This window comes from Oncorhynchus kisutch, linkage group LG24, assembly GCF_002021735.2.
Source record: "Oncorhynchus kisutch isolate 150728-3 linkage group LG24, Okis_V2, whole genome shotgun sequence".
Classification (NCBI taxonomy): Eukaryota; Metazoa; Chordata; class Actinopteri; order Salmoniformes; family Salmonidae; genus Oncorhynchus; species Oncorhynchus kisutch.
In genome coordinates this window covers 28,057,066-28,075,068 of record NC_034197.2, presented here as the reverse complement: position 1 = coordinate 28,075,068, position 18,003 = coordinate 28,057,066, and the positions used below count along the sequence as shown (strand labels likewise).

The 18,003-nt window shown below is 43.4% G+C and overlaps 1 protein-coding gene across 2 annotated transcripts; it reads left to right on the top strand.

The window, feature by feature from the left end:
- Positions 1-143: 143 nt before the first annotated feature.
- On the top strand, positions 144-17,317 carry nr2c2 (nuclear receptor subfamily 2, group C, member 2). Of its 2 annotated transcripts, none has more exons than XM_020458922.2 (15): positions 144-304; positions 1,697-1,860; positions 2,596-2,694; positions 2,949-3,149; positions 3,259-3,364; positions 3,446-3,625; positions 4,923-5,070; positions 9,244-9,334; positions 9,468-9,613; positions 9,696-9,873; positions 10,016-10,137; positions 10,269-10,408; positions 10,562-10,699; positions 14,572-14,668; positions 14,812-17,317. In XM_020458922.2, the coding sequence occupies exons 2-15, from the start codon at positions 1,801-1,803 to the stop codon at positions 14,984-14,986; spliced, it is 1,881 nt and encodes a 626-aa protein (XP_020314511.1). In that variant the 5' UTR covers positions 144-304; positions 1,697-1,800; the 3' UTR covers positions 14,987-17,317. The 2 variants fall into 2 exon arrangements, with proteins under 2 accessions (XP_020314511.1, XP_020314510.1); XM_020458921.2 differs by having other exon boundaries at positions 14,563-14,668.
- The last annotated feature ends 686 nt before the right edge of the window (positions 17,318-18,003 follow it).

Below are 18,003 nucleotides of genomic sequence, written 5' to 3'. Positions count from 1 at the left end.
TTTATTCTAAGGAATATTATATTACAAAGAATGTACGCAAGGATTAGGCCTATAATATTGACAACAAAATCTACCAATCAGCTCCCCTTCGAAGAAGGCAGACAGGCTGACGTCGGTCTGTCTGGCTCGCGCCGCGCGCTAGGAGGGAGAAAAGCGCAGAACGCGCGAGGAGGAAGAAGAAAAAACTCCAAGCATGCTGGCAGAATGGGGTCACGAACTATGACCTTTTACAGAAGAAAAACAAAAACAAATAATTTTTTTAAATAGAAGACCCAGACCTAAATCTGCAATCTTTCATCCGGTGGTAAGTCTTCGCCCAAAATATTTAAGTGGTTTAATGCTAGTGAAGGCATAGTCGAGACAAAAAAAAAGGGATATTTTGTTGTAGCTTGATGCTGTGCGGTTCGAGGGAGAGCTCTAGCCGGTGGTGGGCTTGGTTCTGGATGGTTGTCAATCGTGGGCAGTGCTGTCATCTCTCATCTTATTTCAACGTTAAACTTATTACGTTAAAATATTAAATATTAAAATATCCATTCAGTGACAACGCCTTTGAAAACCATGTCCCCCGTGTCAAACGTTTGATATCAACGGAGATATAAACGTGCCAAAATAAAGCTCTAACGCCGAGGACAAAAGATGAGCTGTAGCTGTCAGTGCAGCCAAGTAGCTAGAATGTTAGCTAGCTAGCCGGCTAGTACTACCGCGCAGATGAACCCGACCCTTTTACCTTTGCCATCTCGGGGACAAGGAATTTTGCTTTGATTGCGTAATCATATGCAGGCGCTTTTTTAATGTCAGGGTTTTATCATTGCAATAATATGTTAAATAACGGGTATTTCATCGATATAAACATATATATATATTTACATTTAATGAATGGCTGCCTGCCGTATTGTTGGCGAAATGCCAGGTTCTCCATTTTGTTCGTTTTGAATGTCGGAAGAAATTAGTTTTTGATAGACTTGTCATTTGGCTAGTGAGCGAACGAACCCATGGCCTTCCCCCATCCTTTAGCCAATGACAGTCCTCACCGCGGTTCAAATCATAGCCTTTTCTTCCTTTAATGAGAGAGAGAGAGACTCACCCTTTCAAACACACACAATATGATTGGTAAAATCCAGAAATGGAAAGTGTGATGTGTAATTGTGTACACTTACAGCCATATGCCCTCCACTCCTTAATCAAATCACTGAATAAGATGCCCTCCCCTGGATGAATTGTCCTCAGACAGACATTACATTCTCCTTCAGAGGACAAATCGGTCATGATTGTGCATCTCTGATGAAATGGCTTTGCATGCGAAGAGACTATCACATTTCTCTACGAGAAAATGGAACAATGAAAATAGAATACCTGGCAAATAGGCAAGATGATACCAACGGTATCTCTGGCGGGGCATAACCCTCGCCTGGCATATCACTGGGATACTGAGCAGCAAGGGGCCTCCAATCCACACCATGAAATCAAAGTCGAAAATGGAGAATGAGGGAGCTGGCCTTGGTGCTAAATTGCATGAAGTCAAGAGGAGAATTCTATGATAAAAGCACTTATTCATCTTAAAGTTGCTATATTTTGTAGCTGTTGCCGCACACTCTTGTTACGATCCAAATATAATGTACGAAGCAAATGAGGTATTACCTGAACTTGGTTAATGACAATGCTCACGTTTGTTTTCTGTTTGAAAACATTTGCTTAGGTTTGTCCTTATTGAACGTAACCCTGCCTGCTGGTTGCACACTGCAGTTGACAGATGTCTTTGGCCTAGCTCCAGACAGGCCCCTCTAATGACCTTATATCACCATGATGACCAATGTGGAGGTGCTTTCTCAGCAGATAGTGGCGTCTGAGAAGGTGACAGAGGTGAGTGACTGTGTGTGTGTGTGTGTGTGTGGTTGTGTTATTATGGGAGAGGATGTGTTTATGTTTGTGTACTGTACGGTAAATTGTAAGGTAAATTGTGCTTGCATGTTGGTTTTCTGTGTTTGTGTGTGTGGTTATTTTGTTGTTATGGGAGAGGATGTGTTTGTGTGCTATAAGGAGGTAAATTGTGTTTGCATGCTGGTTTTCTGTGTGTGACTGTGTCTGTACTGTGTATGTGAAAGGGCACCCTGACCCTAACCCATCCCACGCTTCCTGTTCAAAGATTATTTACTTTGCGAGACAAAGGCGATACACTTCCAGACACCCCTGTTTTTGTCTGGTTCAATGAACTAAGTAGACCAGACCCAGCTGCTATTGAATTGGTGTCTATGGGAGACACCCAGTTATGTAGACCGGAACTGACCATTTTCAATAGTAAACTGCCTGAGTGAACTGTCTTAATTCATCCACCATCTTTGATGCTGCTTCTCTGTGTGGCCTGGCAGGTCGCTTCTGACTCCTTGGTTGCCATGGAGACAGAGGCCACTCTTAACCTTCAGAAGAGAGGGGTCACTCTGAGGGCATAGTCAAGCCCCTCCCTCTGACTAGCTGCTGTTGGCTTCCCTGCTGCTCCCACATGTATTTTGTGTGGTGTGTGTGTGTGTGTGTGTGTGTGCTTTGTTGCACATAATTCTTAGGATTTGACTGTTAATGTGTTTGTATTGTGTGTTTCAGGTGCAGACCTCTCCCGCTGACTTGTCAGTGATGAGTGGCTCTCCACAACGCTTCCAGATCATCTCCACTGAGCCCTCAGCCACACCGCAGCACATTCAGGTAACAATACCCTACATTATTGACATGCTACTGCTTGAAGTCACTGCCACCTATTGATAGCCTACACACACTGCACCATAGTGACAATTTCTAATATACACAGATTCAGACAAATCACACGAAAAACAAAATATTGTTTTAAAAACTATTTGGATACAGCTTAAATAATTGTAAGTGCTTCAATTAAAGGGATAGCAATTGTTTGGATGGGTGGATGGATGTGGGATTATGACCCCTCCCTCCCTCCCTCTTAGATTGTAACGGACCAGCAGACGGGTCAGAAGATCCAGATAGTCACGACCATGGATCCCTTCAGCGGTCCCAAGCAGCAGTTTATCCTGGCAGCGGCTGATGGCTCAGGAACGGGCAAAGTCATCCTGACCTCCCCAGAAAACCAGGGCACCAAGCAGATCATTTTCACAACCGCAGACAGCCTGGTACCTGGCAGAATACAGGTACTGAAGTAGCCATAACACCACATCTAAACCACAGCATTAGATGACACACTGTGTAACCTTTGTACCCTCAGTGACCCCTCAGCGACTTCTACTCCTGGTGTTCTAGATTGTGACAGATGCAGCGTCGGTGGAGCAGTTATTGGGGAAGGCAGGGGACGTGGGCCGGCCTCAACCTGTAGAGTATTGCGTGGTGTGTGGAGACAAGGCTTCAGGTACGCATGCACACCGCACACACACTCACAGGACATTGGTCCATTCATACCACTAACCCCTCCTCTCTGTTCTGTTGTCAGGGCGTCACTATGGGGCTGTCAGCTGTGAAGGCTGTAAAGGCTTCTTCAAGAGGAGTGTGAGAAAGAACCTGACTTACAGTTGCCGGAGTAACCAGGACTGTGTTGTCAACAAGCACCACCGTAACCGCTGTCAATTCTGCCGGCTGAGGAAATGCCTGGACATGGGCATGAAGATGGAGTGTGAGTCACAACAACGCACGTACATGAAGATGGGAAGAATTGTTTTTCTTCCCATCTCAACATCATCCCAACATCAGTCATGTCTGCTCACAAGGTACCAGTAGGGCAGGGGAAGGCAACAACATTTAGCCGCAGGCAGATTTTTGTCAAGAGTGGAAGGTCAGAACATAATTATAATAATTTGTACACTGCAAATTAGTGCTGAGCGATTAACCAACATTTGGATTATTTTTCATTTTTTAAACAACTAATTGACCAATGTCTGTTCAATTATTTGAATTCCATTTCGTTCATTTTTTTCCTGTGAGCTCGATGTGCAGTTTCCGTAGAGATAAATCAAATAAGGCCTGAACTGTGCAATGTATTAGTTGTAGTTTCCAACAGGTCAATATTCTACATAGCTTAGTGCAGAAAACGTGGTAATCAACTACAATGACCATAATCCATTGTGCACCCACTTAACCTTGTCAGGTCTGTGCAGAGCAGACACAGATAGAGACTGAGAGAAGAGAGAAAGGGATAGAAAGCAGTTGATTCACGAGTCTGAAAATAAATTATCTAAAGTGATTGATAGTTGGTATTCAGCAGTCATAAAAGTATGCCTTATTGACTTTGAAGAACTACAAAATAGGGATTTTGTCAGACAGTATAAGCATCAGCTCTATAGATCTGAGATTATGACTTGGAATTAAATAGTAAAGTCATCAAATAAAATAAACATTTTATTAAAGTGAAGTAATGTGAATAAATGATGGTTAATAACAGTGATAAGCAGTAATGGACAGTCACTACCATCATGGACTTTTATTAATAGTTTTATTCAGTGTTGTTACAGCATTCAACAATGGTGCATTTAATGTAAAAACATTATTATTTTTTAATTTACCAAAACCGAACCGACTTCAAAAAGCACTAATCACTCAATGCTACTGCAAATTGACCAGAGCTAAGCCCAAAAAGAGATTATATTTGAAAATAACAATCATTTCAATACTTGATTACATTGAGACATTGTCACATCCCACTGGGCACACACTGGTTGAATCAATGTTGTTTCCACGTAATTTCATTGTACCAATGTGGAATAGAATGCCCAGTGGGATATGTCTATTTTATATTTGTGGGAATACTTGGTTGGGAACAGATTTCCTAAGTAACACTAAATTTTAGCTGAATTTCATTTATTTCTTTTGCTAAGAACTTTTGGGGTCCCGAAAAAAAATAAACCTGCCTGTTGCTGACCCCTGCTGTAGGGTTTTAGTGTTGTTTATGGTGTTTCTGTCCTGTGTGTCCTCAGCCGTGCAGAGTGAAAGGAAGCCCATTGACCTGCCCAGAGAGAGGCCTGTTAACTGTGCTGCGTCCACAGAGAAGATCTACATTAGGAAGAACCTGATGAGCCCACTCATCGCCACGCCAACCTTCATCACCGACAGTGATGGCTCCAGGTCAGAGACTGAGATTAATGCTTTGATTGGTACTTTGGGATAAAATCAAATCAAATGTTATTTGTCCCATGTTCCGAATACAACAGGTGTAGTAGACCTTACCGTAAAATGCTTACTTACAGTGCCTTGCGAAAGTATTCGGCCCCCTTGAACTTTGCGACCTTTTGCCACATTTCAGACTTTAAAGATATAAAACTGTATTTTTTTTGTGAAGAATCAACAAGTGGGACACAATCATGAAGTGGAACGACATTTATTGGATATTTCAAACTTTTTTAACAAATCAAAAACTGAAAAATTATGCGTGTAAAATTATTCAGCCCCTTTACTTTCAGTGCAGCAAACTCTCTCCAGAAGTTCAGTGAGGATCTCTGAATGATCCAATGTTGACCTAAATGACTAATGATGATAAATACAATCCACCTGTGTGTATTCAAGTCTCCGTATAAATGCACCTGCACTGTGATAGTCTCAGAGGTCCGTTAAAAGCACAGAGAGCATCATGAAGAACAAGGAACACACCAGGCAGGTCCGAGATACTGTTGTGAAGAAGTTTAAAGCCGGATTTGGATACAAAAAGATTTCCCAAGCTTTAAACATCCCAAGGAGCACTGTGCAAGCGATAATATTGAAATGGAAGGAGTATCAGACCACTGCAAATCTACCAAGACCTGGCCGTACCCTCTAAACTTTCAGCTCATACAAGGAGAAGACTGATCAGAGATGCAGCCAAGAGGCCCATGATCACTCTGGATGAACTGCAGAGATCTACAGCCAAGGTGGGAGACTCTGTCCATAGGACAACAATCAGTCGTATATTGCACAAATCTGGCCTTTATGGAAGAGTGGCAAGAAGAAAGCCATTTCTTAAAGATATCCATAAAAAGTGTTGTTTAAAGTTTGCCACAAGCCACCTGGGAGACACACCAAACATGTGGAAGAAGGTGCTCTGGTCAGATGAAACCAAAATTGAACTTTTTGGCAACAATGCAAAATGTTATGTTTGGCGTAAAAGCAACACAGCTCATCACCCTGAACACACCATCCCCACTGTCAAACATGGTGGTGGCAGCATCATGGTTTGGGCCTGCTTTTCTTCAGCAGGGACAGGGAAGATGGTTAAAATTGATGGGAAGATGGATGGAGCCAAATACAGGACCATTCTGGAAGAAAACCTGACGGAGTCTGCAAAAGACCTGAGACTGGGATGAAGATTTGTCTTCCAACAAGACAATGATCCAAAACATAAAGCAAAATCTACAATGGAATGGTTCAAAAATAAACATATCCAGGTGTTAGAATGGCCAAGTCAAAGTCCAGACCTGAATCCAATCGAGAATCTGTGGAAAGAACTGAAAACTGTTCACAAATGCTCTCCATCCAACCTCACTGAGCTCGAGCTGTTTTGCAAGGAGGAATGGGAAAAAAATTCGGTCTCTCGATGTGCAAAACTGATAGAGACATACCCCAAGCGACTTACAGCTGTAATCGCAGCAAAAGGTGGCGCTACAAAGTATTAACTTAAGGGGGCTGAATAATTTTGCACGCCCAATTTTTCAGTTTTTGATTTGTTAAAAAAGTTTGAAATATCCAATAAATGTCGTTCCCCTTCATGATTGTGTCCCACTTGTTGTTGATTCTTCACAAAAAAATACAGTTTTATATCTTTATGTTTGAAGCCTGAAATGTGGCAAAAGGTCGCAAAGTTCAAGGGGGCCGAATACTTTCGCAAGGCACTGTACAAGCCCTTAACCAACAATGCAGTTCAAGAAATAGAGTTAAGAAAATATTTACTAAATAAACTAAAGTAAAAAATGAACACAAGAAAATTACATAACAATAACGAGGGTATATACAGGGGGTACCGGTACCGAGGCAGTGTGCGGGGGTACAGGTTAGTCGAGGTCATTTGTAAAGTGACTATGCATAGATAATATACAGCGAGTAGAAGCATTGTAAAGTGGGGGGGGGGTGTCAATGTAAATAGTCCGGGTGGCCATTTGATACATTTTTCAGCAGTCTTATGGCTTGGGGGTAGACGCTGTTAAGGAGCCTTTTGGTTCTAGAATTGCCGCTCCGGTACTGCTTGCTGTGCGGTAGCAGAGAGAACAGTCTATGACTTGGGGGAATGGAGTCTTTGACAATTTTTTGGGCCTTCCTCTGACACCGCCTGGTATATACAGTATATCCTGAATGGCAGGAAGCTTGGCCCCAGTGATGTACTGGGCCATACACACTACCCTCTGTAGCGCCTTGTGGTCAGATGCCGAGCAGTTGTCATACCAGGTGGTGATGCAACCGGTCAGGATGCTGTTGATGGTGCAGCTGTAGAACTTTTTGAGGATCTGGGGACCCGTGCCAAATCTTTTCAGTCTGCTGAGGGGGAAAAGGTGTTGTCATGCCCTCTTCACAACTGTCTTGTGTTTGGACCATGTTAGTTTGTTGGTGATGTGGACAACAAGGACATTAACTCTCGACCCGCTCCACTTCAGCCCAGTCGATGTTAATGGGTGCCTGTTCAGCCCTCTTTTTCCTATAGTCCACGATCAGCTCGTTTGTCTTGCTCATATTGAGGGAGAGGTTGTTGTCCTGGCACCACACTGCCAGGTCTCTGATCTCCTCCCTATAGGCTGTCTCATCGTTGTCGGTGATCAGGCCTACCACTGTTGTGTCGTCAACAAACTTAATGATGGTGCTGGAGTCGTGCTTGGCCATGCAGTCGTGGGTGAACAGGGAGTACAGGAGGGGACTAAGCACACACCCCTGAGGGGCCCCAGTGTTGAGGATCAGTGTGGCAGATGTGTTGTTACCTACCCTTACCACCTGGGGGCGGCCCGTCAGGAAGTCCAGGATCCAGTTCCAGAGGGAGGTGTTTAATCCCAGGATCCTTAGCTTAGTGATGTGGGCACTATGGTGTTGAATGCTGAGCTGTAGTCATTGAACAGCATTCTCACATAGGTGTTCCTTTTGTCCAGGTGGGAAAGGGCAGTGTGGAGTGCCGTTGAGATTGCATCATCTGTGGATGTGTCTGGCGGTATGCGAATTGGAGTGGGTCTTAGGGTTTCCGGCATGATGGTGTGGATGTGAGCCATGGCTAGCCTTTGTTCATGGCTCACATCACATACCGAGGTGAGTGTTACGGGGTGGTAATCATTTAGGCAGGTTACCTTCACTTTCTTGGGCACAGGGACTATGGTGGTCTGTTTGAAACATGTAGGTATTACAGACTCGGTCAGGGAGAGTTTGAAAATGTCAGTGAAAACAATTGCCAGTTGGTCCGCGCATGCTCTGAGTACTCGTCCTGGTAATCCGTCTGGCCTCGCGGCTTTGAATGTTGACTTGTTTAAAGGTCTTGCTCACATTGGTTACAGAAAGCTTGATCACACAGTCATCTGGAACAGCTGGTGCTCTCATGCATACTTCAGTGTTGCTTGCCTCGAAGCGAGCATAAAAGGCATTTAGCTCGTCTGACAGGCTCGCGTCACTGGTCAGCTCGCGGCTGGGTTTCCCTTTGTAGCCCGTAATGTTTTTCAAGCCCTGCCACGTCCGACAAGCGTCAGAGCCGGTGTAGTAAGATTAAATCTTAGTCCTGTGTTGACGCTTTGCCTGTTTGATGGTTCGTCTAAAGGCATAGCTGGATTTCTTATAAGCGTCCAGATTAGTGTCCCGCTCCTTGAAAATGGTAGCTCTAGCCTTTAGCTTGTTGTGGATGTTGCCTGTAATCCATGGCTTCTGGTTGGGAAATGTACGTACGGACACTGTGGAGACAATGTCGTCAATGCACTAATTGATGAAGCTGGTGACTGAGGTGGTATACTCCTCAATGCCATTGAATCCTGGAAAATGTTCAAGTCTGTGCTAGCAAAACAGTCCTATAGCATAGCATCCACGTCATCTGACCACTTCGTATTGAGCGAGTCACTGGTACTCCCTGCTTTAGTTTTTGCTTGTAAGCAAGAATCAGGACCATATAATTATGGTCAGATTTGCCACATGGAGGGCAAGGGAGAGTAAAGGTGGTCTAAGTTGTTTTTCCTCTGGTTGCACATGTGACATGCTGGTAGAAATTAGGTAAAATGGATTTAAGTTTGCCTGCATTAAAGACCCCGGCCCCTAGGAGCTCTGATTGGTCCTGTGGGTTAGAGTTTGCTGTCTGACTGGTGTTGTGTCCAGATCCAGTCTGCTAGACCCAGGGATGCTGGTGAACATTCAGCAGCCTCTGATCCAGGCTGACGGGACTCTACTGCTGGCCACAGACACCAAGGTAGAAACTCTGTTATTCCTCAACATTCTCAGTGTAATATCTGTCCTAACATGATGTGAATGGGACCGGTCATTGGAATCAAAGTGTGTTGTTGTTCTCACCACTGGCTCACTGGATGTACCCCCCTCGACAGTCTGAGTCGGGGCAGGGGGACTTGGGGACCCTGGCCAGTGTGGTGACTTCTCTGGCCAACCTGACCGACTCCCTCAGTGAGTCCCTGAACAACAGTGATACCTCAGACGACCAGCAGGAGGAGCAGTCCGCCAGCGAGATAACACGGTACGCAGTGGCTCTGTTTGAATATGTGTGTGTGTGTGTGTGTGTGTCTGTAATTGCTCCTGTATTGTGTATGTGTCTTCAGTGCCTTCGACACCCTGGCCAAAGCCCTGAAACCATCTGAGTCAGGGGTGGGGCAGAACCTGGCGGAGGGTGGGGAGTGTGTGGGCGGAGCCACCATCCAAGTGATCAGCCGGGACCAGGTGACCCCCCTCATTGAGGTGGAGGGCCCACTGCTCACAGACACACACGTCAGCTTCAAGGTGGTGGATCTAAACTTTAAACTTTTAAATGTATTCACATTTTGCTGGTGTTCAACCATTTATTTTTGTATGCACATAACCTTTGAGATTTCAATAATCTGACATCTCTATCTATCTCGGTCCCTCTCTGTCCCTCCTGTAGCTGACCATGCCCAGCCCCATGCCAGACTATCTGAATGTGCACTACATCTGTGAGTCAGCGTCCCGCCTCCTCTTCCTCTCCATGCACTGGGCAAGCTCCATCCCTGCATTCTCCGCTCTTGGGTAAGAACACTCATATCAAAGTGTTATTACGCTTTTGGTATTTATGTGTGTGACTTGAATTGTCTGTGTTTGTGTGCATCATCTTAACCAATCATGATTCAGTGCTGTAACTGTGTGTGTGTGTGTCTCAGTCAGGAGAGTAACACCAGCCTGGTACGCGCCTGTTGGAATGAGCTATTCACTCTGGGGCTGGCTCAGTGTGCTCAGATCATGAGCCTCTCCACCATCCTGGAAGCCATCATCAACCACCTCCAGAACAGCATCCAGGACGGTACACCATCAAACCTCCAGATCTCCATACAAAACAATGAACGCACTAAATTCACAAACACACACCCTGATACAATCACACACACATTCCCCAGAAAATAAGTTAATTTCTAATTATTTCTGTTGTAAGGTGTTGTTTGCTGTTCCCCTGTAGATAAGGTGTCTGCGGAGAGAGTGAAGCTGGTGATGGAACACATCTGGAAGCTGCAGGAGTTCTGTAACAGCATGGCTAAGATGGAGACAGACAGCTATGAGTATGCTTACCTGAAGGCCATAGTGCTCTTCAGCCCTGGTGAGCATGGTCCGATTAACATCATACATTATGTTAGAAATACATCATAAATCACAGGGGACCCAAGTTTCTCCTGGTCAGGTCACATGGGCGAGGCAATATAAATTCCCTAGTTATGAGAAACATCGGACTTATCAGATTAGAGTGAATTTACTCGGATAAATTATATTTGACATATACAGTACATATACAGTACATGGGTCATTCCACGAAATGAGTGCATTTTGCGTCACTTAGAAATTGTGCACAGAAATACAATTTTAAAAGCCTGTTATATTAAATGAAGTGCCCGTTTTAATATAGACCACATGGAAAATAAATCATATATGAATAAAGAATTTCTCAAGTGCCAGCATTTTTATATGTCCCTCTTTGCATCGTCAGTGACTTCTAGGAGGATTTTAACCCACTTAACCCTGACATTTCTCAGTTTTCACCATCACTGTAAAGCCCTGGTTATTTTGTTACTCTGACAAAGTCGTTTCTGAAGATTGTTATTTATTTCATGTGATTATTTATTCGTTAAAAAAAACTTGTACCTCATTTTAAGGTCAACCCTGTTACTTGAACTGAAATCTCATTGGTGGTGAAACAATTCCTTAATTTTTGTATTTTTTTTTCAAAAGTCTAGTGTAAAATCAGGTGAGCGGGTTCTTCTCTTTTTGGACATTTTCTGGTGTTTTGTGGTGAAAAACTGAGCGGGTCGAGCTGGTCAAGATTGCAATCAATTACCCCTATCTGTTGCACACAACAAGCTTCCATTCCCCTGTCACAAGGGGATTTGGCACTTAATATAGTATTTTTTTTCTCTTTAACCTCTTGAGATGGGGAAAACTTGTTTTTTAAATTAAGTTGAACATGTGTTCTTTATAACAGAATAAAACATGTGTTGAAATAAAACATTTTCTTTTACACTACTCAATCTCACATAAATTATCAATGAACCTACCAGATACAACCCCAAATCCGTGAACACGGGCACCCTCATAGATATCATCCTGACCAACCTCCCCTCCATGCTGGTCATTTATGAACATTTGAACATCTTGGCCATGTTCTGTTATAATCTCCACCTGGCACAGCCAGAAGAGGACTGGCCACCCCACATAGCCTGGTTCCTCTCTAGGTTTCTTCCTAGGTTTTGGCCTTTCTAGGGAGTTTTTCCTAGCCACCGTGCTTCTACACCTGCATTGCTTGCTGTTTGGGGTTTTAGGCTGGGTTTCTGTACAGCACTTTGAGATATCAGCTGATGTACGAAGGGCTATATAAATAAATTTGATTTGAATACACCTCTGCTGTCTTCAACCAGGATCTCAGTGATCACTGCCTCAGGTCAAACGACCACCCCTCATCACTGTCAAACGCTCCCTAAAACACTTCAGCGAGCAGGCCTTTCTAATCGACCTGGCCCAGGTATCCTGGAAGGATATTGACCTTATGAGGTCCTATTTTTTCCTTTATTTAACTAGGCAAGTCAGTTAAGAACAAATTCTTATTTTCAATGATGCCCGAGGAACAGAACTGCCTGTTCAGGGGCAGAATGACAGATTTGTACCTTGTCAGCTCGGGGGTTTGAACTTGCAACCTTCCGCTTACTAGTCCAACGCTCTAACCACTAGGCTAACCTGCCGCCCCGTTAGCAAAGCAAAGGCTAGCTTTTTCAAACAGAAACTTGCATCCTGTAGCACAAACTCCAAAAAGTTCTGGGACACTGTAAAGTCCATGGAGAATAAGAGCACCTCCTCCCAGCTACCCACTGCACTGAGGCTAGGAAACACTGTCATCACCTATAAATCCCCAATAATTGAGAATTTCAATAAGCATTTTTCTACGGGTGGCCATGACTTCCACCTGGCTACCCCTACCCCGGTTAACAGCCCCCCCCCCCCCCAAATCCAGATAGCTGATGTTCTGAAAGAGTTGCAAAATCTGGACCCCTACAAATCAGCTGGGCTAGACAATCTGGACCCCTACAAATCAGCAGGGCTAGACAATCTGGACCCTCTCTAAAATGATCTAGCGCAATTGTTGCAACTCCTATTACTAGCCTGTTCAACCTCTCTTTCGTATCGTCTGAGATCCCCAAAGATTGGGGAGACACTCTAGGCCCAAACTGTTACAGACCTATATCTATCCTACCCTGCCTTTCTAAGGTCTTCGAAAGCCAAGTTAACAAACAGATCACCGACAATTTCGAATACCACCGTACATTCTCCGCTATGCAATCTGGTTTCCGAGCTGCTTATGGGTGCACCTCAGCCACGCTCATGGTCCGAAACGATATCATAACCTCCATCGATAAAAGACAATACTGTGCCGCCGTATTCATCAACCTGGCCAAGGCTTTCGATCACCACATTCTTATCGGCAGACTCAAGAGCCTTGGTTTCTCAAATGACTGCCTCGCCTGGTTCACCAACTACTTCTCAGACATAGTTCAGTGTGTCAAATCTGAGGGCATGTTGTCCGTATCTCTGGCAGTCTCTATGGGGGTGCCACAGGGTTCAATTCTTGGGCCGTCTCTTTTCTCTGTATACATCAATGATGTCCATCTTGCTGCTGGTGATTCTCTGATCCACCTCTACGCAGACGACACCATTCTGTATACTTCTGGCCCCTCTTTGGACACTGTGTTAGCTAACCTCCAGACGAGCTTCAATGCCATACAACTCTCCTTCCGTGGCCTCCAACTGCTCTTAAATGCAAGTTAAACTAAATGCATGCTCTTCAACCGATTGCTGCCTGCACCTGCCTGCCCGTCCAGGATCACTACTGTGGACGGTTCTGACTTAGAATATGTGGACAATTACAAATACCTAGGTGTCTGGTTAGACTGCAAACTCTTCTTCCAGACTCACATTAAGCATCTCCAACCCAAAATTAAATCTAGAATCGGCTTCCTATTTCACAACAAAGCATCCTTCACTCATGCTGCCAAACAAACCCTCATAAAACTGATTATCTTACCGATCCTTGACTTTGACAATGTAATTTACAAAATAGCCTCCAACACTCTACTCAGCAAATTGGATGCAGTCTATCACAGTGCCATCTGTTTTGTCACCAAAGCCCCATATACTACCCACCACTGCAACCTGTATGCTCTCGTTGGCTTGCCCTCGCTTCATATTCGTCGCCTAACCCACTGGCTCCAGGTCATCTATAAGTCTTTGCTAAGTAAAGCCCCACCTTATCTCAGCTCACTGGTCACCATAGCAGCACCCACCCATAGCACGCGCTCTAGCAGGTATATTTCACTGGTCATCCCCAAAGCCAATTCCTACTTTGGCCGCCTTTCCTTCCAGTTCTCTGCTGCCAATGACTGGAACGAATTGCAAAAATCACTGAAGCTGGAGACTCGTATCTCCCTCACTAACTTTAAGCATCAGCTGTCAGAGCAGCTCACAGATCATTGCACCTGTACATAGCCCATCCAACTCCCTCATCCTCATAGTATCTCTACTTGCACATTCATCTTCTGCACATCTATCACTCCAGTGTTTAATTGCTAAATTGTAATTACTTTTCCACTATGGCCTATTTATTGCCTTACTTCCCTAATCTTACCTCATTTGCACACACTGTAGATTTGTTCTATTGTGTTATTGACTGTACGTTTGTTTATTCCATGTGTAACTGTGTTTTTGTTTGTCGCACTGCTTTGCTTTATCTTGGCCAGGTCAAATAAAGGTTAAATAAATACAAATTTAAAAGGCACCTAATTGGTGGAACAACCCACATAGGTATATATATGTACAGTATATCAACTAGATGAGTAGATAAGCTTAACATCATGATAACATTTCCATATTTACCTCGTAGTGTATTGTTAGGAAACAGCTATTGTGTGTCTCACTAATCAGACCATCCAGGCCTGAACAGTTGCAGCCAGATAGTGAAGTTCCAGGAGAAAGCCCAGATGGAACTACAGGACTATGTGCAGAAGACTTATCCAGATGACACATACAGGTATGCTGTATGCCAATCAGGATCTTGATATATCCTTAAACCCTCCCCACAGGTCCCATAAATTCATATGTGAATCTGTTTTTTTCTGATTGGATCCATAAATCACATGTATTAACTTTTCTCTCTCTGATTGGTTGTCCTAGGTTGACGCGTATCCTGATGCGACTCCCTGCGCTGCGTCTGATGAGCTCCAGCATCACAGAGGAGCTATTCTTCACCGGCCTGATCGGCAACGTGCCCATCGACAGCATCATCCCTTACATCCTCAAGATGGAGACCGCCGACTACAACACCCAGATCACCGGTCCCACAGCGTGACCCCCCGACACCACCCCTATCCACCCCCAAACCTCTCCTCTCCATCCCATCTCTAGACTTGTACCACGTACCATCCAAACAACACCCTAAGTTCTGAAACCCCCATCTTTTGTCCTGCAAACATTTGATGTAATTAAAATACTCTTCGCAAGATGCAAAGTCATGGAGAAATCCCTTTCTTCCCAGAAAGTCCGCTCCTCATCGTTTGTGATTATGGGTCGTAACCATGGGGACCCCTGGATGAGGGTTTGATGGTTCTCTGAAAGAGATGCATGATGGGACTGTGAGTCTCTTGTCCAGATTCTGTAATTCAGAGCACTTAACCCCCTGGAGAGGGAGCGCTACTGTGGCTAACACGTCACTGTCACCTCTACTGCTTCAGCAAAATGGCTTCAATGTACTGTAAAGTTGACCTTTTCGCTCAAGCCTTTCAATATGGTTTTATCTTATGCAGGCCTTACTGTACATTCATGCTCAACAAAAAGTATATTGATTGAGTTACCGCTTGCTTCTGCCTCTAATCTCGATAATCTGTATTTAACACTTAGCCGACATAGACTAAGAATGAGCGACGCTTGCCTGAATGCCGTTACATGAGTAAACTGAGACATGAATTGGTGTAAAGGTTTGTTGTGTTTTTGTACTTTGAACTTTTCACCAGGTATTACAATGTAAAAAAAAGAAACATTTAAATGTATAAATAGCCTATGTTATGATGCTGGTTCATGCCTCGAGCTCTGTCTGTCCCTGAAACGTTTTGGTTGAAAAGATGACCAATTCCTCTAAATCAGGAATATGACTTAGTTCACAGTTTAATAGCAGCTAACCTGGATCCTTAATCTACAGAGTATACGACGATGGACAAGCAAATTTGTGTACTGAGCCACTCCATTCAGGATAATATGACATCTGTTCTCCACTTCAGATAGAACATCAAATCTATTCTTTGTTTCAAACCGAACAGGAGAACGGTTAGAATGGTTACATTTCAATTTTGGGGGGTTCAATTCACTGAAATTGTTATGGAACTTTCCCTAAACCAGTCCATATGATGACAGCCTGTTGCTGGGGAGGGTCATCGATCCTACAGAGAAGGAGTTTAATAACAGTCTTGTTAGTATGTCTGCCTAAAGCAAATGCAGATTCATTATATGGTTTAACTTGAACCATTTAGATAATGTGTTGAAGATTTTGTTTGTTCAATCACCACATGACCCTGGCTCCAGGTAAAGGTTGCCCTTACCCCCATAGATATAAGATTAGATTAACCTGGTAGTTCTAACCTTTACTGTTAGAGAGGTAAAATAAAGTCTAACATCAGTGGTTAGGGGCAACTTTATGGCCACCATTTTGTTTTGCTGTCATGACAATCAAGCCTTGTGTGACATGATGTCCTGTTCTGTGTCCAGTATTTCTCTTTTCTGTTTATTTATTCCCATCCAGCTGGTATTATACAGTGCACTGAGTGCAGTAAAACACTGCATACTGTAGTGATCTCAGTCCACTTCCAGACTTACTTTACAGTGTCTGTTTTATTCATATGCAGGTATTCACACCATAGGAAAAATATAAATTTTGAGTTCTCAAGACAAAATGTGTTTTCCCTTTAATATTAGCATGATTTATCTATAGTTTCACTGTTGAATGAACATCAAGCAGGTATTTTCCTTTTGTATTCTTGCACAGTATATTGTTCTGTGATATAATAGTTTCCAAAATGTAAAAACGTGGTTTGTTGTGAACAAATGTATTTGTTCCATGTTAATAAGTGTACTTAAAGTACCACACCTCTAGTACCACATGAAAATATGTGTACATTGTCCAACAGCAACAAAACCAGTAACACCAGTAACTTATAACATGTAAAGAAGTAGGTATGTACTCTAAAATGATAGGTGTACTGTTGTAATAGCTGGTTTTAAAACCTGAAAAGACTGTTATTTGGACTATTCTGTGAACTGAGCTCTATACTACATGTATTATCATTCAAATGAGTGCATGTCCTTTTTTTTAAATCAGAGTTTTATAATATTGCAACTTGCCAGTATTTGCCCTGAAGAAAATGAGCATTGTTATTGTTTTTGTATAGTGCATTGCTGTGCATGCAATTGCTTATGCATTTTAGTAAATGCTGTACGAAAAATGTGGAGTTTTAATGTTGTGGCTTACAAATGTTATCAGCCTGAGCAATTTCAATGCATTAACTACTAAATGCAACAAAAACAGTTTTCTATTGTTTACATAGGGGGGATATGGACAGTGTTGTTTTTGGTTTGTAAAAGCCTTTGTTTCATGTCTGTAGCTTTTTAAATACAGTACATATAAAAAGTGTCTTCCTGTCGAATGTGATATTGTATTTGGAGAAAAAAAGAAACATATTCCATGGCCCGAGGAACTTCACCTTTTACACACTAACCAATGAGCCTAGTAACTTTATGTTTTCTGAAGGTTATTGTAGGCCGACATATATTCTACCTCTTAACTTGACAGTGAATACAACAATTTGATTCCTGTATCACATCATTCCCTCTCAGGCCACTGGAATTGCAGTTATCAGTGTAATAAACATGTCTTCATATATTTAAAAGGTATGTGCTTTTATGATTTTTTTTACACTACTCCGGAACACGGATGCCATCGCAGCAGGAGAGGACCCTCATGGATATATCTTTCCAGGGTTGAGGACGATGAGAGTAGTTGAGAGGAAGAAGGCAGACGTTCTGGTTTAAACTGATAGCACACCGGGAGAAGATAAGAGTACAGACTCGGATGGATGCAGGAAGGATGGCGGCTGCAGATGTGGAACATGGATCGGATGGCGGTGGAAGGAAGAATGGACCTCTGTCCAAAAGAATGGGAAAAGAAGCAAAGTTGGGATGGGAAAGAAGACACCTAGTGTTGAATAGGCCTTCAATGCATGCTGCATAGTTGGCTCCCCACCAGCAGGATCCAGCGATGTTAAGTGTAAAGAAGGTGGACTTGGTTGATTTTTTTGGGCAATGGTGATCAAGGGTACA

Excerpts from the sequence above, each read along its gene's own strand:
- nr2c2 (XM_020458921.2), top strand. The coding sequence starts at position 1,801 with ATGATGACCAATGTGGAGGTGCTTTCTCAGCAGATAGTGGCGTCTGAG. Across the intron at positions 3,626-4,922 it reads CATGGGCATGAAGATGGAGT|CCGTGCAGAGTGAAAGGAAG; the intron begins GTGAGTCACAAC and ends GTGTGTCCTCAG. Across the intron at positions 9,335-9,467 it reads TGCTGGCCACAGACACCAAG|TCTGAGTCGGGGCAGGGGGA; the intron begins GTAGAAACTCTG and ends CCCCCTCGACAG.